The sequence below is a fragment of the Neofelis nebulosa genome, chromosome 6 (assembly GCF_028018385.1).
Source record: "Neofelis nebulosa isolate mNeoNeb1 chromosome 6, mNeoNeb1.pri, whole genome shotgun sequence".
Taxonomy (NCBI): Eukaryota; Metazoa; Chordata; class Mammalia; order Carnivora; family Felidae; genus Neofelis; species Neofelis nebulosa.
In genome coordinates, this window is record NC_080787.1 from 37,027,090 (window position 1) to 37,054,704 (window position 27,615).

General features: G+C 42.5%; 1 protein-coding gene across 6 annotated transcripts in view; it reads left to right on the plus strand.

The window, feature by feature from the left end:
- The first annotated feature begins 449 nt into the window (after positions 1-449).
- ANKS1A (ankyrin repeat and sterile alpha motif domain containing 1A) overlaps positions 450-27,615 on the plus strand; it is a 179,917-nt gene continuing 152,751 nt past the window's right edge. For all 6 annotated transcript variants that reach the window (XM_058733644.1, XM_058733647.1, XM_058733642.1 and 3 more), the window contains exon 1: positions 450-726. In XM_058733644.1, the coding sequence (XP_058589627.1) occupies positions 536-726 (191 nt within the window). In that variant the 5' untranslated portion in view covers positions 450-535. The remainder of the gene's footprint in view (positions 727-27,615) is intronic.

Sequence of the window (27,615 nt, forward strand, 5' to 3'; positions counted from 1 at the left end):
CCAACATCCATCACATATTTAACTTATGCGTGCCGAAAGAATGAACTTGGAAATGTAGGTGCGCGTTACCGTATTTCTCTCTTTGTTTCTACGCTGCCTGGGTGAATTACCGTATTTCCTGTCCTGTGGGCTCCCAAAACCTTTGGGGAGGAAGCGCACGTCGGGAGGCGCATACAGGTGGGCCCCATTTGTTCCCTACCACCTGTACAGCGGGTATCTATCAGGCGCTTTCCTCTTGCCCTTGGAGGCCTATCCCGACACAAACCGGTCGGCTTCCACCAGACCAAAGCCACCTGCGCCCGCCGGCCGAGCCCCGCCCAGCTAGGTGGGCAAGGGGGCGGGGCGCGGGGGCGCGGTGACGCGTGACGCCAGATCCCGGAAGTGACGCGCTCCTGGGCAGAAAAGGCGGGGGGGGAGGGGGGTGGTGTCCCCGGCCGGTTTGGGGGGTGCGTTGCCCGGAGACGGAAAGTTTGGGAGCCGGAGCAGGCTCGGCTGCGGCCCCGGGAAGGGGGTCCAGGGGGCGGTGGCCCTGGGGATGGGGAAGGAGCAGGAGCTGCTGGAGGCGGCCCGCACCGGGCACCTCCCGGCCGTGGAGAAGCTGCTGTCCGGGAAGCGGCTCTCCTCAGGCTTCGGGGGCGGCGGCGGCGGCGGCGGCTCCTCCGGGAGCAGCGGCGGCGGCGGCGGCGGCCTCGGGTCCTCGAGCCATCCCCTCTCCAGTCTGCTCAGGTGGGTAACGCGCCGGGGCCGGACGGCTGGCTGGAGATCCCCTCTCCCCCGCCCGTCTCCTGGGGCTCCTGAGAGGTCGGGGCGCCTGAGACCCGGGCGGGTGGCTTTGCTGGGTGCCAGGGTCGAGGACCGGCGGCCCACGGGGCCAGGAGCGCCCGTGCAGGTCCGCGAGGCGCCGGGCTCTCATATCCTGACCCGGCTGCGGAGAATGGTGGGAGTGCCCGGGTGGCAGCCTCCGCCGCATGGCACAGCCCGGCTTCACCCTCGCCCGCTCTCGGGTGCCAGCTGTCGTATCTCACAAGCTACTTTACAGCAGAGAAATATTTATTTGAAGTCTCCCTCACCTCATGCAGAAACTCCCACGCCTTGCAGAATCCCACCAATCCCCCCGGAGGAAATTCTCTTGGCTCCCTTCTTTTGGGAACTTGGAACCTTCCACCCTGCTCCGCAGGACCTGGCTTTTGTTGTTGATACTAAAATTGTGTCTGGATTTATCACGTTCAGAGTGGTGTTCTTTTAGCCCCTCTTGTGCTTGCAGCTCAAATTCTAGTTCGTTGTCGGGAGCCTCATTGGATTAGTCTCTTAAGTGGCATATGCGAGATTCATCAAGGGGGTTACTCATCAAGAAACAAAGCTTTAGGAAGATCTGTTTAGGAAACTTAGGGGTGCTTTAAACTTTTCTGAGATCTGTTGTTAAAATAAACACTTGAATCCGGAGCTGGTAAGGATGGAGAGAGAAAGGTCACTTTTGTGTGGCTTGGAGGGGGGATTGGAGGTACTTTGTCAGTGTGAGTAAAATGTGTTGGTTCAGCAGCACTTTCATAGCCTGTTTTCTTTTCCTTCCTTGTTCTTTTGAGGTTTTTACGAAGTGGAAGTTCATTTAGAAATGGCTTCGTTGGCTTTTGTTCCCCATTGGTTTTTGTAACTTCAGTTTGAGTGAGTTTGGACCAAAGAAGCCCAGGGCTCTAAGAAATTGTTAGGTATGAAGCACTGAGTACAGACCCAGGTCTACACAGAAGATTTTCAAAAGCGGCATAGGAGAACTCTCCCCATGAGTTCTTTTTTGGGAGGTTAAAACCAGTGCTGTTTGCCGCAGTTTCTCCAGTCCCTAGGGCAATGCTGTCGCACAGTTGGTACCTAGGATTCATTGAGTGAATAAAAGTTATCGATTAGAGGATGACAAATTTCTAAATAGAGTGATGGTTGTACTCGCTGTGATTGTTAGTAGTTCAGCAAAAGGAGACAGAACTTAGGGGATGAGGTGGAGATTATGACTTCTAGGAGGAGGACTTCAGGTGGCTTTGAAGGATGTGAGGATATAGATAGGTGACATACAGTGAGACCATTCCAGGTTGGCAAGCTATGGTCAGAGGCATAGAAGCAGGAAAAAGACTTGTTTGGTGCTACTGGGGCACTAGAAGAACTTCCTGCCGGCAGTCTTGAGTTTTTGGGCATGATAAAACGTAATAATGAATGGGTACATTTCCATCCTTTAGAGTGATGTAGTCTTTCTTCCTATGTTTATAGTCTCAGTCCCTAGATCAATGCCTCGCAACTCAAACGTACTTTGGATGCATGCATTGGGTTTTGAATCTTATCAGGATTACTTTGATATTTCTGCACTTCTGATATCTGAGAGATGAGAGAAAGACCACACATGTTCCAAGTGCCAGTCTCTAATCAGGTGAATAATGTAGCATTTGGAGGTTTGCCAGAAGATACCTTAACCCCTTGTATATCCTGCTGAAGTGAGAAACTTGCACATGTCTCCCACCTTTTCCAAGTACAGGTCAAATTGCTCTTAGGCTCACACTTCAGAGACTGTTAACATTTTGCTGAGGATTTAGCTGCCGTGTAGTTAAGCAAGACTAGGAAATCTTTGTTTACCACAGTGTTTTTACTTTTGGCCTCATGCTAGTAAGTTCAGTCTCTGTCCTGAAGTGTGGATGTGTCTCCACACCCTTGCGTAAGACAGCTGATTCCTGACTTGCTCTCCTGTCTCTTATAGAGATGGTAGATGGCCTAAGAGCTGCCCTAACCTCTCATCCTTGTGATTCTTAGGGGCAGGGAGGATCTGCACCAATAGTTACACTAGGTGTGTCATTAATTAGAGGTGATTCTGGCTCAACCTAGTGAAAGATCTCTGAGCAAATGATACTATGTATTTAAATAGTCCCTAGGTCAGCGTGTCCTCCCTTTTTAGGTTTGGAAATCATAGAGGGTAGGTTCCCTATGCCCACACTCCACACCTCAAGGACCCTTAACGAGAGCTAGGGAATCGTAGCTTTAGATCTAGCCTTTGCATTAGCTGCCATACCCCCCCCCCCCCCCCACTAGTACTGCCAACTGTAACCTATGTTTGTCCAGCTGTTTGAGTGACCAAGTAAAGCTGGCAAGAATAAGAGCTTACAGCTGCATTGGATATAAATGTTCCAAACCACATGTGTGTTTGTTCATCTACTTATGACCAACCCCCCCAACCGACCCCTCCCCCTGCCATTTCCACAGAGGGTTTGTGCTGATTCTGAAACTACAAAATGCCCCTTCTCTTACCCCATGGCTTTTCTCTTACACTTCTTGGGCTTAGGTCTTAACTTCTTACAGCCCTCCCTAATGACCCTAATACACACGGATCTCTCAGGCTTCTACTTCTTTGGAACCCATCATCTGTAGTGTGCAGTAATTCACTGGCTCATTCTTTATTTGTCTGGCTTTCATAGTTTATTGCACTGGCCTGTCAGTATAATGTTGACGTGCAGTAACCCTCACCCATTGAGAATATCCCTGAGAATCAGAAAGTCAGCAAAAACTTCTACTAGGAAAACAAAAAGTTGTTATAAACTTCATGTCTTTCTGATCTTTTCTTCTTTACTGCACATTTATTCAGAGACAGTGTAGTATTACACTTAAGAACACTTGTTCTTGGGGCGCCTGCGTGGCTCAGTTGGTTGAGCATCTGACTTCCGGCTCTGGTCATGATCTCACCATTCGGGAGTTCGATCCCTGCGTTGGGCTGCGTGCTGACAGCTCAAAGCCTGGAGCCTGTTACAGATTCTCTGTCTCCCTCTCTCTCTGCCCCTCCCCCACTCATTCTCTCTTTCACTCTCTATCTCACTCTCACTCTCTCAAAAAGAAAAAGACTACTTGTTCTGTAGTCAGACTGCCTGAATTCATAGAGTACTGCCATCACCGACTAGCTGCTTGATTTTATTACAAATTACTCAACCACTTGGAGCCTCAATTTCTCCATCTGTAAAATGGGGATAATATTGTTTGCTTTATAGGTATCACCTTAGATAATGTGTGTAAGACACTTCCCACACTTTCTGGCACATTGTAAATGCTCACTATTCGCCATCCTCAGTTCAGCACATACAGTTTTGCCATGCTGCCCCTGGTATGTGCAAAGTACCAGGCTAGACATATTTTAAATGGTGTTCTTTCACACTTGGGTATGCGTTTTCCAGGTCATGGCAGATTAGAAGCTGTAAATAAGAGAGAACGTGCTTAGGTAGGCACATTAGTGCTATTCATTTACCTAGTGTTTACCCATTTTCTACTTTTTTTTTAATTTTTTTTTTTAACGTTTATTTATTTTTGAGACAGAGAGAGACAGAGCATGAACGGGGGAGGGGCAGAGAGAGAGGGAGACACAGAATCGGAAGCAGGCTCCAGGCTCTGAGCCATCAGCCCAGAGCCCGATGTGGGGCTCGAACTCACAGCCCTCACGGACCGCGAGATCGTGACCTGAGCTGAAGCCGGACGCTTAACCAACTGAGCCACCCAGGCGCCCCACCCATTTTCTACTTTTGTGCCGGGCTGATTGCTACATGCCTTGCAAAGTTTATCTCAGACCTGGCACAGAATAGGTACTTTATCAAAATCAGTCCCTCTCCTGATACATGGTCTGTTTCCAGCGTTTATAGTAGTATGATATGTCTGTGTGACTGATTGACAAAATAAGAGACAGAAAAAGCGATTAAAATCTATCCTAGCTTTTCCCATCCTCAGTAATTTGAGACTATTAACATAGATGTGCATAGCCCTACACACTTGCATAGGCCCCAAGCATTGTTGTACTAGATCTTAGTGCTGTAATTTCTGTTTATTATGACTCTTGGCCATCAAATAAGTTATATGCAATAGAGCATGTTAATGAAAGAAGGAAAAGCATATTTTAGTTTTTTATCCAAAATGATTCAAATATAATTTTTGTTACTTAAAGTAGATTATTTAGAAAGCACAGTTATCTGAAATGTCTAGTCCTAGAGTGGTTCCGGATGGCATGGATTTTACTTTATATAATAGTATCTCCTTTTCTGATTGTTGAACAAATGCATGCCTTCAGTTGGTAGCTTGGGACAGGCGCTGTGTTAAACATCATTTTAACTCGTGGTATTTTTCAGCCCTGGACGCACATTGTCATGGAACGGAGAGTTTGATATGTTGATGCTTTTAGTGAAACTGTTGATTTCCAGGAAAGCAAATTCTATTAGAGACCGTAAGATTTGGGTTAGAAGTGAATTCTGTCAACTAAAGGGCAAAAAGGCCTGAAAAAAGAAAATGTTACAAGAAATCATCATATATCGACTTAAACTTTTATTGAGTTTTGAGCTAAATACTGATGTATGTGAAAGGTGTAAAGTAAAATGCATTCCTGAGGGTTCAGAAGCACAGAGAAACTAAACCAAAGGCTAGGACTGAGGAGTAGATGTGTCATAGTTTAGGAACATTCTATATTTAATTTCTCAAGCATGAGAAGAGTAAGAACAGAAGAAGCCAAGGAGGCTTACTGGAGAAATCGGAAAATGTATAGACAGTAGCAATAAATGTAGCTATAAACTAGTTTTTATTCTACCATTTGAGGTGAGGAGGGAGACTATCCAGAAATCACCACGAGTTTCCCAAAAATATGAAAAATTTTTTTGAAATAAGGAATGAAGAATGAAAACTTTTGAAAAATGGACCCCACTTTGGGGACAATAGAAAGTTCTTCCAATGTCAGAAGACAACGACAACTTATTCATTGTTTTTAAGAAAGATTCCTAAATTTATGTAAGTAATTCACACTCAAAAGAAAAAAAAGTGTTTAACAAAACCATCCCATTAAAATGGTCCTTCATTCACTCCCCAGAATGGATGTATAGCTTGTAAACTGTAATGACATGACAGCTTTTCTCTCACTGCCTTCCTGCAGTGCCAGATTTCTTTTGAATATGCCTAATTTGAGCAAATGATTTTAACATCCTAAGAGGACAACAGCATTCTACGATGTTGATGTGAGGTCCTGAAGCAGGATCTCATGGACATGTGTGATCTAAGTTCTGGCTCTTTCCAAGAGAACGCAACAAAACAAACAAACAAAACACAACTATCCATTAGGATAACAGTTTTCTTGATATTACACTAAAGCTTTTCAATTCCTTAAAAATGATTTTTAAAGAACTTTTTTTTAAAATGCTTATTTTTGAGATAGTGCAAGAGACAGAGTGCAAGCGGCGGAGGAGCAGACAGAGGGAGACACGGAATCTGAAGCGGGCTCCAGGCTCTGAGCTGTCAGCACAGAGCCCAATGCGGGGCTCGAACTCACGAACCATGAGATCATGACCTGAGCCGAAGTCAGATGCTTAACCGACTGAGCCACTCAGGCGCCTCAAGAACTTTTTAATATACCTCTTTTAAGTATGATTTTATTGGGATAGCAGCCCTTTTATTTTGGAATTGCTGTACATTTTTGTTTTCTTTAAAGCAGACTATGATTTTATGTGGTTATTTTGTGCCTAAAAATCTAGAGAGTTACTAATCTCAAACGAGTAGGGCATGTAAGTGTAGAAAAAGATTTAGGGGCGCCTGGGTGGCTCAGTCGGTTAAGCGTCTGACTTCCTCAAGTCATGATCTCGCGGTTTGTGGGTTCGAGCCCCGCATTAGGCTCTGTGTTGACAGCTCAGAGCCTGGAGCCTGCTTCAGATTCTATATCTCCCTCTCTCTCTCTCTGCCCCTCCCCTGCTTGTGCTCTGTCTCTGTCTCTCAAAAATAAATAAACATTTTTAAAAAAGAAAAGAAAAAGGTAATTTTACATAAGTTTGAAAAGTCAGACATCTCTCCGTTTTTCTGAATTCTCCAATTGAAGTTCAGTTTTTACTGTCTTAGTTACAAAAATTAGAGACTGGAAACAGTGAAACAGTCTTGTGGTCGGAAGAATTTGATTTGTAGCCAGTCAGCTTCAGTATGTTCACTTGTCCTGGGAGATTATGGTCCCAGTGAAAGTTGCATCCTTGGCCAGAAAAATCCCTTCTGAAGGTTTTTTTCCCCTTGGTTTGTTCACCCTCAACAGCTGTGAAATTTGGCTTGCAAAAGGAAGTCAAGGCTATTGCTACCCTAGTTTTCAGTAGGGAAAGTAAATTACTGGGTTTTATAGCCCAGAGACACCAAGGAAACCCCAAAAGTAGATAGTGGAGAGTTTGTTCTTGGAAATGTCAGGCTCTCCTGTGGGTAGGAACTTGGTCTTTTCTGGACAGCCCTCAGAAAATGTTCCCCACACTGATTTCCAAAAGATTACTGGGAGATTTTCTGTGGTATAGAAAATTATATTGTTACATTCGTAGAACATCTTCAAATAACTTTGGTGTGGTTAGAGTTAATGGTAGTAATACTAGAAATTATATGTTATGGCTTCATATTTATCCTTTCTTAGTAATTTGTAGATCAAGTTTGTTTAGTTTACAAATCAAAAAAGAGTTTTTAAAACAAGTCAGTTGTCTCTGCTTTACTTGTGATGTTATTACTGCTATTAAAAATGGTGGAGATGATCCAGGAAGCAGAACTGCCCTGTGGATTACTTAACTGACGAGGCCTTAGCATGGCTGCCGAAGGTCAGACTCTGACCCAACTCTGCCTTGTGAGTTAGTCAAGTTACATAACCTCTCTGAGCATCTGTGTCTTCATATGTCTAATGGGTCTGGGATAGTATCTACTTCCTGAAGCAGCATCACGTGAGCTAAAATATGGAAGGCACGCAATGCCTGGTAAACCTTGGCTGCTGAAACCTTCTGATGGGAGCCCAGTGCTTTGCCACCTTTGATAAACTGGAATTGTAATCTTGTTGTTAAGGACATATTTTATATTGATGCTGCTTTAAAAGTTATAATAATTGATAGCAGGAGCTCCCAACCTTTTCAAATGTGAGTCCCATTTTTAGAAGCCTAAACATGGTAATGGTGGCAGGGTACAGACTGATACAGGTCTACAGTGTTTTTGTCTGAGACATTGGGGTTTAGTATCCAGAATTTTGGGGTTGTTGAAGAGTCCTAGTGAGCCCCTAGTGGAATCTGGGTCAACAGTCTGAAACATTGTATCCCTGCAGTGACATCTGTCAATATTCACACTAAAGGGGATAAATATGAAGTATGTTTAGGGCAAGTTTTGCATCTAAACAAGTTTGCCAGTAACTTTTAAAAATCTATTTTCAGGTATCTGAATTATAAATAAGGGATTATGGACCTCTACATTTAGTATAGAAAAATTGCCAGACACATGAAAGCACAAAGAAGAAAATAAAATCATCTGTAATCCCACCACCTAAAAGAATTAGCTGTTGCAATTTTCATGTACATTCTTTGGTCTTTTTTCTATACAAAAAAAATATATAATATAATATAATATAATATAATATAATATAATATAATATAATATGTAAATATATATAATAAATTTTTTTTACTAGAAATGACACTGTTCTGTACATACTTTGCCTCAAATTTTCACTTAATGTATTATAAACAACTTTCATTTTCTCTTCAACCTCATTTTAAATGAGTAAGTGGTATTCCATAGTGTGTATGAACTGTAATTATTGAATCCCTTCTTTGCCATTAGTTAGGAGTTTGTTTTTAGTTTTCTGCTGTTGGAACAGCATTGGCATATGTAATCTTGTAGATAAGATTGTGTGCACATTTGTGCTTATAACATTTTATGTACTGAGAACAGTAGATGTAGTTTGAGTATTCAACTGTGACGAGACAGACTTACATATGCAATTGTAGTTGACGACTCTTATAATAAGAGTTACATCTTCTGGGTCCTTCTGATTGGGAAGTAATGTATTGATCTATGGCCGCTAATGCTACTTCTGTTTAGAAAGTTACTTTTGTGCAGGCATAGGATTTTTAATGGTCAAGTTGGGACCTCTCAGGTCCTTCTTCAGAGGCTAATGTTTAGAAGAGGGCCATTAATAACACACAATGCATTGAGCAATATGCTTGAAGCAGAATGAGACAAAAGCCATTTTCTTTTGTTGTTCTAGCTTTTATTTTGGGAAATTTCAAACATACAGAAATCAAGAGAATAAAATAATGACACCTCACATACCTTATGTACTCATAAAACAATTATCAGCTTATGGTCAATTTTGTTTCTTTTTATCACCCCACAACTAAATTATTATTGTTATTATTTTAAATTTTATTTGAGAGAGAGAGAGAGAGAGAGAGAGAGAAGGGAAGAGAGAGAATGCAAGCAGGGGAGAAGAGCAGAGGGGGGGAGAGAGAGAGAGAGAGGGAGAGGGAGGGAGGGAGGGAGAGAGAGAGAAAGAAACTCAAGCAGCTCCATCCCCAGCACAGAAAGCTTGACATTGGGCTTGATCTCACAACTGTGAGATCATGACCTGAGCTGAAATCAAGAGTCAGATGCTTAACTGCCACACAGGCACCCACTCCCCCTGCTGCAATGAAATTATTTTGAAGAGAGGCCTATATATATTACTTAAGCACATATTTTTAAAAGATAAAGATTTCTTTAAAAAATATTCACAATACCGTTATCACATCTAAAAAGATGGCAATTCCTTAAAATCATCAAATGTTTAGTTAGGGTTCAAATTTTCCATATTGTCTAAAATATTTTGTATTTTCCAGTTGGTTTGTTCAAGTCTGTAAACACCTTGTATTCGTTTGATATATCTTTTAGTCTCTTTAAATCTGTGGGTTTCATCTCTGTCATTTTTCTTTCCAGTGTATTTGAAAGAAAAGGGGCATTTGCCCCATTTCCCATAGTCCGGGTTTTGCTGATTGCATCTCTGAGATGTCATTTAGCATGTTCATCTGTCCCCTGTATTGCCTATAAGCTGGAAATTGGATCTAGAGACTTGATCTGATTCAGGTTCAATTTTTTTGGCAGGATTTCTTCCTCGGGGTGTTGTGTGCTTCCTTCAGTTGAGTCTTTCTTTTTTCTTTTTCTAAATATTTATTTATTTTTTGGAGCACGCAAGTGGGGGAAGGGTAGAGAGGGGGAAGCGGGCTCTGTGCTGAAAGGCTGACATCAGCAATCCCAGTGTGGGGCTCAAACTCAGGAACCAGGAGGTCATGACCTGAGCTAAAGTCAGATGCTCAGCTGACTGAGCCACCCAAGTGTCCTGAGTCTTTCTTGTGATGGTGGCAGCCATTGAAGATCACTGCCTAGATGATGACTTCATTAAGTTTGCAAAATGGTGATATTTCATTTCTATTTTACGTTCTTCACTTATTACCTGGAATACTTTTTAGAGAGAAACCTCCTGTTATCAACTACTTGGTTATCCTGGGATACAGTTTGTTCAGGAAAGATGAGTTGAATGCCTGATTCTTTTCTGTTCTTTACCAGTTTTCAGATCCATTTGGTTTCCTAGTAGTCTTCAGTGGTGTCTAATGAGGTTTTTTTTTTTTTTTCTTTTGTAAATATCATTAGGAACTCATATATTTAAACATATTTATGCTTCAATAAAACCTCTTAAAAATGTGCTTTGAGATATTTAGACTAAGAATTTTATTTTACTATGAAAAGCAGTTGAATTGGTTTATAATGAAGTGGTGTTGTGTGTGTTTGTGTATTTTACTTGACTGATATTTCTACTCAGAGTCCCCACCCCCCCCCCTACCCATTTGTGCTGGTTCATCTGGCAATTTGCGAATCAAGTGTTCTAATCCTTGAGAGTATAGATTAGTTCAGCTAGCTTCCAATCTTTTCTCTCTTTTTAAGTTTCCTGCTGGCCATAGATGGCCCTATAGATGCCAAAAGACTTTAAAAGCATGCTTGAGGGACTTGAGTAACCAAATTCCTTAGGTAGTACTTATGGAAGACCAACTTTAAATAGTGTTTTCCCACCAGCTTTATGGGCTGACTCTAGATAAGAATCTAGATCTGTTAAGCTGACTTGTTACTTAGATTATTCAGTCTTATTTGTTACTCTGAATATGTTTCATGGTGTTACTCTTTTTACATAAACATTGAAGAGTGAGTTGAATTGTCTTTTATTAAGTATACTAAGCACATTTCTCTCTGTACTTACTGTTGATTTCTAATTTAGGCATTGGGAGTTCTCATTCACAGCTCTGATTTTGAGTTCCTGTTCTGACATCTGTGCATTTCTTTTCTTGGTTTGGAGCTATATACAAAATATACACAAAAGCATTTTTTTGTTGTTGTTACATTTTATTCATTGGTTTTTTATGCTTGGAGTACAGGTGGGAGGTTTGGGTCTGGGTCCTTCTGCCTTGGCCCAGATTCCCCCGTTGACTAGCCATACAAATACTACATTATAGAGTCAATTTAAAAGTGATAAAAGCAGGGGCGCCTGGGTGGCTTAGTTGGTTAAGCATCCAACTCTTGATTTCAGCTCAGGTTATGATCTCACGATTTGTGGAATTGAGCCCCCACATTGGGCTCAGTGCTGGCAGTGTGGAGCCTGCTTGGGATTCTCACTCTCTCCCTCTGCCCCTCTCCCCTGCTCATTCTCTCTGTCTCAAAATAGATAAATACGTTTTTTTTAAGTGATAAAAGCAGCACATGGAACCACTTATTTTTTCTTTTTGATAGTTGTTGGGATAGTTAGGGCTCTACTTTAGAGAGATTTTGGCCTCTATTAGGCAGTGAGAGCATCCAGCACCATTATACTGATGGATTTCACAGCACTTTTATGTGGGGGTCTCACCTTCTTTTAAGAGCATTTTCATTAGTTAAGATGAAAAAATAAAAGTAAAAGTAAGAGGGGGCACCTGGGTGGCTCAGTTGGTTAAGCGTCCAACTCTTGGTTTCGTCTCAGGTCGTGATCTCACAGTTCATGGGTTTGAGCCCCACATGGGGCTGTCAGCGTAGAACCTGCTTGGTATTCTGTCTCCCTCCCTCTCTGCCCTTCCCCCCGCTCACTCTCTGCCTCTCTCAAAAATAAATAAATATTAAAAAGAATACAAGTAAGAGAAATATACTGAACTTCTTTACTCAGAATGGAAAATGTAGCTGAAAACACTGACGCTTCATAGTGCCAAGCAGGTATCAACACCGTTGAGTTGGCTGGTGCATGATTCTTCCAAGACTGCGGCTGTAGCTCTGTCTCCACGTGGTGGGGTCTGTCCTTTGTCGTGACTACACCATGTGCTTTTCCCTGCCAGTGATGACTAGTGGCAATGTGATGTATGGGCTGAGTCAGTCCTTTTACTGTGACTGGAAAAGCAGCTCCAAATGTGTATACCATTAATAATACCAGTAGTCAGCATTTATTAAGCATTCACTGATACTGGATAAGTAGCATTGATTTTTACATTTGGAAGGTACGATCGAGTGCTTGTCTTTACGAGGATTAAGTAAGAAAAAAAATTTTAGGTTTATTTATTTTGAGAGAGAGAGGGAGGGAGGGAGAGATTGAGAGAGAGAGAGAGAGAGAGAGAGAGAGAGAGAATCCCAAGCAGGCTTCATGCTATCAGCACAGAGCCTGATGTGGGGTGTGAGATCTCACGTTTGTGAGATCATGACCTCTGAGCCCAGATCAAGAGTCCGATGCTTAACCGATTGAGCCACCCAGGCGCCCCATGAAAGTAAAATTTTTTCTTGTCCATCCTTCTGTACATTTTGCAACTTTCAGCTTTGCTTATGTAGATCTCCTAATTACAACTGTTTTCAGTCATAGCAAAAGTTTAAAATCTCAGGGATTTTAATTTCTTTGAGGAACATTCTATTTTTCTTAAAATTTTTAATGTTTTCTTTTGAGAGGCAGAATGCGAGCAGGAAAGGGGAAGAGAGAGAGGGAGACGCAGATTCCAAAGCAGGCTCCAGGCTCCGAGCTGTCAGCACAGAGCCCAATATGGGGCTCAAATCCATGAACTGCGAGATTGTGATCTGAGCCCAAGACAGACACTTAACCAACTGAGCCACCCAGGTGCCCTGAGTAACATTCTGTTTTTAAAATTTGAAAAGTCTCTATTCTTACCTCTGAAAGGTAGGAAAAGTGGTACTGTTATTTAAGGTGTTAGCTGTTACAGAGAACACAAGCTAATTTGGAGGTGGCACTTTATTTAACCTTAGAAAGATCGTTCTTCTTTTTTCTTTTTTAAAGATTTCTTGACTCTTATTTATTTAAAAATAATTTTTTTACATTTATTTATTTTTGAGAGACAAAGAGAGACAGAGCACAAGTCGGGGAGGGTCAGAGAGAGAGGGAGACACAGAACCCAAAGCAGGCTCCAGGCTCTGAGCTGTCAGCACAGAGCCTGATGTGGAGCTTAAACTCACAAACTGTGAGTGTGATCATGACCCGAGCTGAAGTTGGATGCTTAACCAACTGAGCCACCCAAGCGCCCCTATTTTATTTTACTTTTTAAGGTTTACTTATTTATTTTGAGAGACAGGGAGAGAGAGAATCCCAAGCAGGCTGTCACTTACCATGAGATCATGACCTGAGCCGAAATCAAGTCAGAGTCAGATGCTTCACTGCCTGAGCCACCCAGGCACCCCAGAAGGAAACTTCTTTAAAGGAATTTTCTGCCTATATCAGAACCCATTTTGTTTGAGTGAACCAACCTATTGACTTTGTTTTCCTTTTGCCTGAATAAGCAGTCATTGTGATTTTCTTTTGCTCTCTTTAAACACAATCCATTTCTCCAGTAATTTTTCCTTTTGAATTATAGTCAAGACCTTCTTAAATTTTTTTTTTTCAACATTTTTTATTTATTTTTGGGACAGAGAGAGACAGAGCATGAACGGGGGAGGGGCAGAGAGAGAGGGAGACACAGAATCGGAAACAGGCTCCAGGCTCCGAGCCGTCAGCCCAGAGCCTGACGCGGGGCTTGAACTCACGGACCGCGAGATCGTGACCTGGCTGAAGTCGGACGCTTAACCGACTGCGCCACCCAGGCGCCCCTAGTCAAGACCTTCTTAAAAGAAGTTCAATAACCAGGAAAGCTTGCAAAACAGATCAGTTCAGGGCTGTTTACTTGAATCACTTCAAGATTCTTAGGCTTTCTTGTGTTTGTTTTTAGATCTTTAGCTCTTGGCTGGGCCTGGAGAGGAGCCCCAGTCCTGGCTTTGTTTTTAACTATTGGTCCATTGTGTCCCACTCTTCCTCTGATCCAGCTTGATGAAGCCTGAGCATTGATACTTGTCCTGGTTGGGTCCAGCTACCTGAATCTTGCTTCTTCCGGTTGCCCCACAGCCGTGATAAAACTTGGCAAAAGTCAGCCCATATTGCTGTATCTGAGGTAGTTAACTCATAAGTTAATTCACAACAGCTCAGAGTTGTTGCCATAGTTGTAGGTGGGTATGTACACGTGTATTTGGAAGGGGGATAGTTTTACTTCTCGAGCACTTAATACTTTGTGTCAAGAACTTTACATCTGTATATTCTCAGTTTACCTTTATAGTATGCCTAGTAGATAATTATCGTCATTCCCATTTTACAGATGAAGTAGTCAAGGTTCAGGGACAGGTTCAAGTCCAGGGCCACACAGAGGGGTACAAAGCCAGGAGTCTCTCTGGCTCCCAAACTGTTGCTTATAAAGCACTACATGTGACCACTTGGAGAATTGTCTCTTTGGATGAGATTCAAACATCACTCGCTATATGCTTAGGTAATATTTTACCAAAAAAGATGAATGAGGGATTTATTTATTTTAATGTAATAGTTGCTTTTATAACACCTACTTTGTGTCATACAGTGTTCTAAGCACTTTACAAATATGATCTCATGTTGTCCTCATGCTGTCCCTTTGGGGAAGGCACTAGCTTTGTTGCCATTTTATTGATGAGGATACTGAAGCACAGAGACGTCATGTAGCTTTGTCCCAGGTGGTAAGCCAGGAAATGGTGCAGCTTGGTTTTGGTTTTGAACCCAGGCAGACTGGCTTCGGAGTCCTTGCTCTTAGTTTTTAGGCAACCGGGGATTCTTTTTTTGATTCAAGAATGTAACACAAAATCCCTTTGGAACACTTGACCTAAAGTAAAAGGCTTATTTTCAAAGAAATCATTGTCAGTTTCCCTGGAATATAGGAACATTACGTGAGGGGAATGTCTTTAAACTTATGGCAAATAATATATTAGTTTAGAGGGTATAGGGGAATGCCCTGCAGCTCGTGAAGAGGGAAAAGCCTCCCATATCGCTTCTTTCAAGCTTTTCTTCTAGAAAATTCCCATCTTCCTCTCAAGCAAGTTAATGCGCTTTCAGGAATTTCATCTGTGAGAAAGCTCGGCATCCCTACTTCCCCAAGTTCAAAGTGATAAAGGTTTGTTTTGGACACATGACTGCCAGCTGTACCACCAAGGCCAAAGTGTGTGCAAGGGAAGTAAGTCTGAACAGTTGGTAAGAAACCAGAGACCTGTGTATTTGAAGTGATTTCGAATTTCTTGCTGCCCACTCTGCTTTTTTTACAGTTCTCTCCCCTCCCCCTCCCCCTCCCTCATTAGTGGTTTACGTCCACATTTTAGACCTCAAATAATAATTAGTTTGTCCATAAAATGATTTCCAGAGAATATTGTCCGGCCGGTTCAAATGAGTGTTGATACTAATTTGAAGCCTGGGATTTAGGGACAGGGGGTGTTACTTTCCATAATCCTCGGCGCTTTAATCTTCACGATCCTGTGGTGTGGGTATTAGTGACCATTTCACTGATGAGATTTGGAGAGGTTAAGTGCCTTGCCCAGGACTGAGGCTTTGCATTTGGGCCTTTAGAGTCTGTTTTGTGTGGAGATCATGGCTACCAGGAAGAAAGCTGTTGAGTCCCCAGGTTGTGGAAGCAGAAGGAGAGTATATATAGCATTCTAGTTAAGCAGTTCTGAAAACACCTGTGGGTCCTATATGCTTAGCAGTAATAGAAGAGCTCTATTACTTTTTACCTACAAATGCAAATACCTCAGATATTGAAATTGGCAGAGATTCCAGAATTGCTCCTTTTTAATCTATTGCTGCCTCCATAATTGTATGTTTAAGACCTAGCTGGAGAATAGTTTTCTCATTAGTCACTTATCAGCAGCCCTTTTACCATCTTTAGCCGGCCCAGGGCAGGCTTTCAAAAAGATTTCTAAGTAAATGATCCAGGACTTGGTGCTTCATTTTAAAGTTTAACTGCTTTTTGTTTTTCCAGAGAGCGTGTATAAGAAATCAGGATCCAGTACTTTGACTCACCATGCTTTGTCAAATTGATAGAGCTGTCTTTTTCTTAATGTCTTTTCTTTACCCATGATGATGTGTTATGTTAGATGCGTTGTCCTCAATTTCCATCACTTCTGCGTACCTCTTTTTTTTTTTTTAATTTTTTTTAACGTTTTATTTATTTTTGAGACAGAGAGAGACAAAGCATGAACGGGGGAGGTTCAGAGAGAGAGGGAGACACAGAATCTGAAACAGGCTCCACGCTCTGAGCTGTCAGCACAGCAGGGCTCGAACTCACGGACCATGAGATCATGACCTGAGCCGAAGTCGGCCGCTTAACCGACTGAGCCACCCAGGCGCCCCTGCGTACCTCTTTTTAATATTTACTCTTTTGCCAACTATATCATTCATTTACAGAGGAGCCCAAGTAAACTTTAGCTCCTGTTCATTCAGTTGGCGGATATTTATGAAGACCTAATTCTTTTGAGTGAGTTTTCATAATCATTTAAAAATACCTATTGGGGGTGCGTGGGGGGTTCAGTCAGTTAAGCATCTGACTCTTGATTTTGGCTCAAGTTATGATTCTCTCTCCCCCTCTCTCTGCCCTTTCCCTGCTCATTCTCTCTTTCTCTCTCTCTCTCAAAATAAATAAATAAACATAAAAAAAATACCTATGTTTGCTGATAGCAGTGCATATGTAATTGTAAGTTGTGTGTAAGCTGCTGGTACTAACAAAATGATCCAATAGCAGCTGAACCCAAGATTTACTTTGTGTGTCAGGGGCAGAGGGGTGAGGTCCCATTGTAATCTATAAAACTGATTGCTTAGAACTTATGTGTTTTTTTATCTTGATACTGATGGCTTTCCAACTGGCTTATTGTGGGCTTTGGTTGTCATTCCAGTAAAACGATTTTCCCATGAACCACTTCTTTAAAAGTCAGATCACCAGGTAGAGATACGTTTTTGGTTTGGTTTTTTTTTTTGGTGAATTGAATCCACTGTGAGTTCAGACCACAAGTCTGGGTCTCTGAAAAAATGGGAATGTTATCTAAAAACCCAATGGCCACTGTTTTACTTGTTTCTACACACACACATTTTTTTGAATGCTTCCTATTGCTCAAGGTGTCATCTGATTTTCTTTTGGTGATGAAATAATGAGGTCATTGGAATCACATGATGACTCTGGCTGGCAACAGTTTTCCTCATTACCAGGTATGGGAGACTCGTGAGCCTTTGACACCTATAGGCTTTAACCTACTGCTTTTTGCCATAGTTTTGATTGTGGTTCACATTTGTTTTAATCTCTCAATGTCCACTTAGTATTTATGCTTAGAAGTTAGGATTGGTCTTTGGGTTCATGTGGCCATCTGGGTTTGAGTGGAACAAAAACTAAGTCTTGTTGCTCCTTCCTTCATGGGTTTTGATTTTAGCCTTGTACGTGTTGTTGTAGATTCTTGGACAAAATCTGTAAATTAAGTTTTAAGTTCTTCTTGTCCGTAGAGTTTTAGCTTGCTCTAGGTCTGTCTTGATCCTTGGGATCTGGAAAACACACAGGTCTCTTAGTTTTATCTAGTGTCTCCATGTGTGAACTCTGAAGAGAGGAGGATGTAAGTTAGACAGAAAATTCAATCCACAGGAAACATTGTCTCCAAGAACCTTCCTCCTTCTAAGTGCACACTGCCTCTGGGAAAGGGCATGGGAGAGCAGTCCCTCGGGGCCTTGTGCCTAGTACCAGCTCAGCCACGCTAGCTGAATGATCTTGGGAGTGTTTCTTACTTCACTTGCACCTCAGTTCCTCCATCCATAAAACAAGGCAATGTTTTTAGCATGCTTGCCAGGTGTCCTGAGGAAGGTGCATGAGAACATCTCAAAGCAGTTGCACAATCAGACTGTGGCTTACTGTCTTCTCACTGTGCACCAGAACTGGGCCAGGCCTTTTGTATACCTTGTGCAGAGGGTAGGTCAGGGGAGGAGGAGAGGAGGAGAGGTCTGTCCTCTCATCTCTGTGAGTGTGTAAGTGGGCCATTGCTCCTTCTGCCCTTGAAGCTTTCCTAAACAAATACTGACTAGTGTTGGATAGTTGTATGGTATGCGTACTGCTGTAGGAGATAGTTAGGCATACAAAATTTGTCAGTTCCCTTAAGAAATCAGCTTGATTAGAGCAATGACAGAATGACCCTATCAACTCCTCAGAGAAATGTTTGGTTCCAGGACTGGGGCAGAGAAAACAAAAAAGACAGGGGCACATCAAAAGAACATAGAAACCAACCTGAAAGAGCTCCCGAAAGCCAAAGTTGGAACGATTTGAACAACAACATGAATAACAATAGTTTTGGATTATTAACCAAAGAATGAAATAAATATCCATGAGTTAATGATATAAATGATTCGATAAATAAATGGAGGTGAAGATATAGCTCGTCCTTCCAGAAGAATTCTAATTAATAAATGTAGAAGGAATGAGGGGAATAGAAAATCACCTTTAGCAAACCACAGTAATAGTCACTGCAGGCAAGATCTCCAGTGGAGGCTAAAATTAGTGGGTGAAAGTTTAAGGAGAAACAGAACATTCATATGGCCTCCAAGCATCTTCCCTGAAATATTTATTGATTACTGGTGTGCTTTCAACCCATGCCCACATATTCTTTGAATCTCTCCTCTCCAGGAGATGAGGTTTCATTCCCCTCTTCTTGAGTGTGGGCTGGACTTAGAGACTGGCTTCCAAATCGTAGAGTATGGAAAAGGAAAAAACAGTAATTTTGTGGTGGAAGAAGCTGGCAGACAACACCTTAACCAAGTGGTCACGGTTGATAATTGCCTGTGGTAAGCCATGTTGATAGCACTTACCCCTGATAGGGATGTGGTGAGAAGGATACTTGGCCTCTCGTGTTCTTCCTTGAAATCTGTCACCACAGTATAATCATGAGAAAACAGATAACCTCAAGTTGAAGGACATCCTACAAGATATGTGAGTCGTACTCTTTAAAAGTGACAGGGTTATGAAAGACAAGGGAAAGATTGAGGAACTGTTACAGACTGGAGACTAAGGAACTGTACAGACTGACTACTAAGTGTATAGTGCAATCTTGGAACAGAAAGGGGGCAGGAGTGTAAAACTGGGGAAATCTGAATAAAGTCTGCAGTTTAGTTTAATAGTCTTTTTTTTTTTTTAACATTTATTTATTGTTGAGAGAGAGAGAGAGAGAGAGAGAGAGAGAGAGAGAGAGAGAGAGAGAGAGAACAAGTGGGGGAGGGGCAGAGAGAGAAGGAGACACAGAATCCGAAGCAGGCTCCAGGCTCCAGGCTCCGAGCTGTCAGCACAGAGCCAGACGCGGGGCTCGAACTCACAAACCGCGAGATCATGACCTGAGCTGAAGTCAGACGCTTAACTGACTGAGCCACTCAGGCGCCCCTAGTTTAATAGTCTTAAGTCCAGTGTTCATGTCTTAAGTTTTGGTCAGTGTACCATGGTTATTTATGTAAGATGTTGACATAAGGGGAAACTGGGTGAAAGGTCTACAGGAACTCTGTCAGTCTTCTGTAAGCCTAAACTTATTTCAAAATAAAAAACAAAGACCATATCAGATAGTGGCTCTGGAGTCATGTTGTCTGGGTTCACATCTGGCTTTTGCCACCTACCAGTTGAGAGGTAATAAATGACTTTATTAATTTTTTTTTGCCTCTGGTGCCTCATCTATAGTAATAATTCCTCTTCCTTAGGTACTCAGCATATAGCACTGGATGTAAATAGTCTGTGCTAAAGGAGTTTGGAGGAGGAGATGATGGTACCAGGGGAAAAGGGTGGTCTAGAGACCCCTCCTCCCACTGCAGATACTCCTGGGAGGTGGGACTTGAGCCCTGCCCTAGAAGAAAGCCTAAGACTTAGGTAGCTGGTGGGAGACTGGTGTGGCAGAGGAGAACAGCTGGAAGCAAGGGTAGAGAAGCTGCATTGAGAAAGATCTGTTTGGGGGCACCTGGGTGGCTCAGTCGGTTAAGTGCCCAACTTTGGCTCAGGTCATGATCTCACACAGTTTGTGAGTTCAAGCCCTGCATCAGGCTCTGCATTGACAACTCGGAGCCTAGAGGCTGCTTTGGATTCTGTGTCTCCCACTCTTTCTGCCACCCCCCCCCCCCCCGCTTGTGCTCTTGTGCTTGTTCTCTCTCTCTCTCTCTCTCTCTCTCTCTCAAAAATAAGCGTTAAAAATTTTTTTTAAAAAAAGAGAAAGAGCTGTTTGAACAGTGAGTAAACTGTTCCGGGGGAGTGGAGACTACCTGTGGAACCAGTGAGGGACAGGCTGGTAGGGTGGGTGGATGCTGGCTTGATGAAGTTTAGACTTAGGCTGGAGGCCTGAGAGAGGTGAGAAGGGGGAGGGGGAAGGAAGGATTGGGGGAAGGAATGGGGGAGAGAGTTGGGGAGGAAAAGAAGGGAAAGGGGAGGAGGAAGGAAGAAGGGAAGGAGAGAGAGAGGGAGGAAGAGAAAGAGATTGCTTCGAAAATTATTTCAGTCCCAACAGGATTGTGGTTGTACTTTGAGTATTTGTTGATTGAGAAAATATGTTATGACAGAGTGACTGTGAAGGTAGTAAGTAATACTCTGCAATAACTGTGTCTTATTAAATGTGGTAGCTTCTCTGTACTTTTGGGACATTGTTATATGTGTGGGTGAGACATTTATTCTGCCTACTGTCAATGCCTACTGACCTTTTATAATAACACTTTGGCCCAGGGCTAAGAATCACTGCTGTCAGTAACCAGGAGTCTTCAATGTGCAAGCATCCTTTGACTTCAGAGCCTTGTCTTTGGGGCGGTCTTCCATAACAGGGGAAGTATGTTTCTTTTATTAGTTAAAAAAACAAAAAAAACAAAAAAAAAAACCTCTTGATATAATTTATATACAGTGAGTACATGGACATTAAGTGTCCACAATGATATCTTTTTACCAATGTATACGTCTGTGCAGTTATCACCTAGATCAAGAGGTAGAACATTTCCAAGTCTCCAGAAATGGTCACCTCTCTTGGTCACCTCTCAGCCAAAAATGCTCCTCCTTGGGGAAACCACTATTTTGACCTCAGTCACCACGGGTTTTTGCCTGGGAATGTGTTTCTTTTTCTCCCCCATACACCCAAGTCCATGAAGTACAGTGAGGCGGGAGCAGGGATGGGTCTGTATGTGCCAAAGTCTACACTAGACAGATTTCCAGGCTTAAATACATTGTCCCGTAAAACCACAGACCTAGGCTTTGTGTTGCTTACCTAAATTCAACCCCATATCTCACTGGCTGCAGAGTCAGTGCTTTTTCCATGACACCATGCTCTGTGCCTTCAACTGACATTTACCATAGCAATTATCATCATCATTAAAGTCACCTTCGAAGTTTCTTTTTTTTTTCTTTCAGTAGTTTATGTGGTAGTCAAAGAGCAGCAGTTAACACACCCAGTCTTCCTTCTATGCTTTTTTTTTTTTTTTTTTTTTTTTGGGTAAATCTCTTGGAGGTGTTGTGCTAATTTGAAACCAAAGGACAATGGCAGTGTCTTCATTTAATGAGTGCCAGACCATGTGCCTAGCCAGTGCAGTTAGAAAAGAAATCTCGATTGCAACCTTTAATCTTCTGGGGGACACAGAGGATAGTGTGATGAGTGCTGTGAAGCAGAGGGATGCTGGGGGAATTGCATAGGAATGAAAGGACAGGGATGGGGGTGGAGGTAGCTCTATGTGCCTTCTAGAAGAAGTGAAGTCTGAGTGGAATATTAGAGCTAAAAGTTGTACAGGCAAAGAAGGGGGTAAGTGAGGGCTCTTCTGGGCTGGAGAAGAGAGTACTGTGTATGCTGGGAGTAGATAGATGGAAAGAATGGCACATTCCGGTAACTGCAGGTAAGAAGGAGGGAGGTGGGGTGCTGTGGGGTGGGGAGAGATTATCTGAGATAGCAGGCACAGGTGAGCCCATTATGCTCCTGTTAAGGAGTTGGATTTTGCACTGAAGGTAATGATGGATTTGCAATTTTGGAAGATCGCTTCAGGTTTTTGGGAAATGGAAGGGGGGGGGGGGGGGGGGCTTGTGAAATTGACTAGGAGTGCAAAATGATCCAGTCCGGTTAACAGTGGGTAGGGAGAGGAGGCCAAATTGGAGAGCTACTTAGGAGGTCAATGAACAGGAGTTGGTAGTTGTTAATTAGCAGTTGAGAGGTTGATGACTTAAATAGGATGTTACAATGTAAAATGAGAGTGGATTTTTGTGGAACTAGAGTTTTGTAAGTCATAACTGAAGTGAAATGCTTTTCCCCCTCTTCAGCACAAGGACAGTGGTTACTTTAGAACAGCCCCATTCCTTATTTTGGGTCACAGAAGTTTGTAGATGGAGACCTATAGTTGTGTAACTTTTTTAAAAGCACGCCGATAAATGAGTCTCTTGGTTTGTTTTAATCTTCCTTTGAATATTGTGATGAAAGGTAAGTCTCCCAAGTGGGTATTTCCAGAGAAGACCGACAAACCCCTGAACCCATGAACTAGTGGGGAACTGGTGATGTGGAAAGAAGAAAAGGCAGACGTTAACTCCTTTCAGGATTTGCAGTTATTTATTTACTGAGACATGTACTTTATTTACAAACCAGTGCGTCTTGCGAAATGGTATATAAATTTGATTCTAAGGGTTTTACAAAGTTTAAAGCTAACCATCTTTGCTTTGGCCTGTGGTCTGCTAAAATAAGCCCTCTGTGTGCACAGGATAGCAGTGAGGGGGATCCTTAAACCCACAGGGCTATTATCTAGGCGCCCAGGACTTCCTCACTCCATCCTTGGCCTTAGCTATGAGAATGTGTCCTTTTGAAGCTCAAGGACTAAGTGCATAGGACTGAAAACTTCTAGAGAAGGCAACACAAGCTGCTTGGGCTTTGTGATTGGCAGCCTCTGGAGTCCCAACCCTGAGTGGTCATTAAGAAACCCAAACCACACCCTTTATGCCTAGAGGAAGCTTTTCTCTGCAGTCAGCCAAAATTCAGCCATCTGCCTGCCCCAACTCCCAAATTTCCTGTTATTATAAATCCTTGACAGTTTAGAGTGAAGGATGGTGGTGTGTGGGGCAGAGAATCCTTATTCAGATGAACAGAAGAGAAATGGCAGTTTGGCTTCAGAGGCCTACATGATAAAACTGCAAGATACATTTCTTGCCTCCGGAATCTCTGAGTAGTGTTCTGGGCCACTACAAATCTCTACTATTTCAGTTTTCAGGATGTGCCTGGGGACTGTTAATGCTTTTACAACAACACAAGTTCTTATTCACCCAGGGACGTTCCTTTCAGCTGCAAGTTGTGAGTTAGAAGCATGCTAGGTGTGAAACAATTTGTGGGTGACTTCAGTGCAGTGTTGTGACAAAATCTAACAATCATATGCTAATCTGACACTGTTAATGATATGCATGATCATTATTGTGCTACCTGGTAATTAGCTCACATAAGTGACTAATAGTATTAAGTTTTTACATGGCCAAATCAAATTTTCACAGTTTCTTGTTTATTAATTTGTTGGCTCTTCAGCATCTATAATTAGCATCAATGTCAGCATTTTGCATTGATTCCTTATATATCTGATCCTCATCACTGTGATGCCCTGGTTCCCCTGTTTTGAAACACAAAAGTCTGGGTTCTCTTCCATAGAGCCCTTGGAGGGATAGGGTTGCCCTCACCCCCATTCTGTCTCACCCAACCTCAACCTCAAAGTAGCTCCTATGGCTTCTCCCTGATCTCAGGTATTCTGAAAGTCTGGGGTCTTCAGGGAGTTGAAACTCCAGACCTTGGGACTGAGTGGCCTGCCCAGGAGTAGGAGAGCACACTGTTGGGGAGAGAGACCCCTTCACATCTGAGAGGAGTTGACAACACATTTCGTTAAAGAGTAGCGATTGAAATAAGCGACAGTTTCTCGCTTAGCAGATAGTAAGGATTTAATAGACTTTTATTCATAGAACTATCTTATTCTACTGCCAAGTTGATTTTAGGTTAGAAGAGTGCACTTGTAAGAATACTTTAATATCTTGGTTAGAGGTTCACTGAAAAGAGAATGATACATTTTAGATGGATTGAGTAACAGAATTGGTCTTGAGTGATGTTTTTCACCTGCCCTCGTGTGTCTGTGTGCATGCCGTGATGGGTGGTTCAGTTTTTGGTGGTGAGATGCAGAGCCTTTTATTGTGGTCCTGCTGGCTGAGTGTGTATTGCCTGTATTGTGGTTAACCTGACCCACCATTTGGTTCCCTAAGGTTAGGTTTCCTTTCCTGTACTTGATGAATGCTGTCTGCCTCTATAGGAGTGAACTTTGTTCTTCCTTCAAACATTTTACTGCTTTCCTTCAAACGGCAGAGTTGCTGCTCTGTAGTAGGTTCTGTGCTAGGAGCCAGGTACAGAAAGATGATCAAATATCTCTATTTTAAACAATATCTTTTGCATTTACCTGTGTAATCTTATTTGGCCTCACTACCCTGTAAAATGCATAGAGAGTTCTCATGTACCCACAATACAGATATGTAATCACAGAGTGATGAACCAACTTGTTCAAGGTTACATATCATAATAGTAGCTGAGCTGAAGCCTCAGTCTCTTGACCCCCAACTATTCACTAGGTAGGAAAGACTAAATAAAACAGTCTTTGGATCTAAAACCCAACAATCAAGAAGGATAGCATCTTCCTAAAGAAGTTTATGCTGACCTTTTAAAAATTCATACAAATGATTTTGAGACTGTATTTTTGAAAATTTGATAATTAAAAACATTCAGAATTTAAACAGTCAATTTTTAGGACTCATAGTTTGCTCAACAAAAACATTAATAAGTTAGTAAATCACCCTAATGAACCTAGAATGATTTAGTCATCACCTTTTGATTTATATGGTGCTTTCAGGAAGATACTGTTCAATGTATTTAAAAAAATTTTGTTTAAACGTTTATTCATTTTTGAGAGAGAGCATGAGCATGAGCAGGGGAGGGGCACAGAGAGAAAGGGAGACACAGAGTCCAAAGCAGGCCCTACGCTCTGAGCTGTCAGCACAGAGCCCGATCATGACCTGAGCGAAAGTCGGATGCTTAACTGACCGAGCCACCCAGGCACCCCTTTTCAATGTAGTTTTTAAATTGGTTTGGGAGGTAGTAAGATTTTTCTTTCTCTCTCTCTTTTTTTTATTTAATTTTTTAAAGTTTATTTATTTATTTCGAGAGAGACAGAAAGTGGGAGGGGGGCAGAGACAGAGAGAGAGAGAGAGAGAGAGAATCCCACGCAGCCTCCACACTGTCAATGTGGAGCACGATGCGGGGCTCAACCCATGAAACGTGAGATCATGACCTGAGCTGAAACCAAGAGTTGGCTGCTCAACCAACTGAGCCACCCAGGCACCCTAGATTTTTCTTAAGATTGGAGAGGAAACAGTTTTGAAAATTCTGTTAGCCAATATTGAGTTGGCCAGAATGAGAAAAGCAGAGTTAAGGTAATGTGCTGACCTGTTTTCTTGTGCAGCTAGAAATCCTCCAGGGCCGAATAGCCATTTTAGGTTTATTTTGTGAAAAAGGCCTTTGGGCTTCTTGTGTTATTGACCGTTTTCAATTTTTGCAGAACTTAAGAAGGAAAATTTCCCCACAAGTGAAGTGAGAAGAGTATTATGACATTGTATTGTGGACTCTAAAACAGAGTTTATTGAACATAGGCCTGTCCAAAGTATCTGAGTATGGCAACAGGATGTGTTGTGAATCATTTCTCCTTGGTGGTCTTACTGAGGGCTTCTGACAGCAGCAGTCAGAGGGCCGAGGTGACCTGGAGTGGTTAGAGGGTGGGACCTTGAGGCCTTGCTGAACTGAGGTGGTTAGTTGTAAGATCTTGGCAAATTGCTTAATGTATCTCATTTTTCAGCCATAAAACGAGACGATATTTTACTCTACAAGGGAATTTGGGGGTATCATGTATCTAGAGGGTCCATCTGTTTCTAGCTCTTTACATACATTGATTTCTGGGATCATTTGAAGTCTGCCTTGCCCGTCAGAGTATACATTCCGTCAAGGCCAAGGCCATATCTGTCTGTTTTGCTCATGTGTCCCCCTGCCCCTGTGGCAGTGCCTAGAGCTTAGTAGATACTCAGATACTTGGCGAGTGAACAAGTCCCCACAGTTAGTCCTGTAGAAGCTGGAGGAAAAAATGTAGATGTGCTGTCCATAAGCATAGATCTGTATTTGTTAACATCTTGGAGCTTCAGGTCTAACAGGTTTTGTTTTGTCTTTGTGTTTTTCATGGTTTTTTTCATTTTATCAATGAGGTACAGTTTGGATTTTTGTATTTCCAAGATTTCCTTCCAGAGGGTTTTCTTCTTCTACTTCAGCTTGACTGATGGAAATGTAATAATGAAGAGAAAGAAAAGGCTGGCTGTGGTTTGGCTTTGAGGTGGGCTGGCATCTTCTCGAAGCCCTGATCCCTGAGTCACTCTGTGTTGTCTGGGGTCCACTCCTGGCTTACGGCAGAGCTGGCTCTCTCTGTTCCCGTCTTTTCCGAGAAAGTATTTGGTTCTAGAACCGAGCTGTTATCCTTCTTATGGCCCGTTAAAAGCCTCTGGAGGATTTGGGGGTAAAGGGGCTTGTTGACACATTAAGGAAAATGTGGATGTGAAGATTTATGAAAGGCAGAGAGCAAAGTCTTAACCACAGTATACTCTTCCCCAAATATTGCTGAGTTGGAGTTAAAATGTTAATTAATATGAAAATGAAATTACTTTGGATTGAGGCTGCTGCTTCCTCTGTGTTCTCAATGGAGCCTGCCGTGGGAGAATAGTTAGACAAAATGCTCTCTATAAAGCCTCTATTTTAAGAAGAGTGATTCAGAGAGGAGCCCAGGTCCAAGAAATGTTCATCAACAAACAAAAACTGAATTGCCAGGTTTGCCAGATGTCTCATTTTAAAGAAGTTTTTCCTCATTTGGTCTCTGGTAAAAGTCTTCCCTTTGCCTCTGAAATACGCTCTGCCCCTGTGTGACTTAAAAAGTTTCGGAATGTTCCAAATGCCGTCTCTGCAGGGCTTGTAATTCTGTGGGGTTCCGCTGGGAATTGCCTTGCATAAAAACAAGGGCAAAAAATACCTCGTTATTGGGCTACAGAGTTGTGGGAGATTTTCTTAAATTTTTTAGTATATTCTGTCTTGGGTGTTTCACGCATCATTTATTAAACACCTGCTGTGAACAAACACTGCTCTTTGTTCTTTAAGGCAGCAAGCACCAAGGTCACTGCTGCCTGCAACGTGGTTGTCCCTCATTCCACGCGTACCCTGCAGCCTTCCTGCCCAGCATGGATTAAGTGATAGAGTAGAAGGGCTGTAGTTAAAGCCATTTTACAGTTAGAGACACAGGTCCTTCTAATGGGCATCTCTTTTTTTTGGGGGGGGGGCAACATATTCCTTCATTTGATTGACAATTAAAGCTTTCCCTGCAGGCCCTCTCGGTGTCCTGTGTGTGTTGGCAGAGGAAGAGCAAGGGGGAGAAGG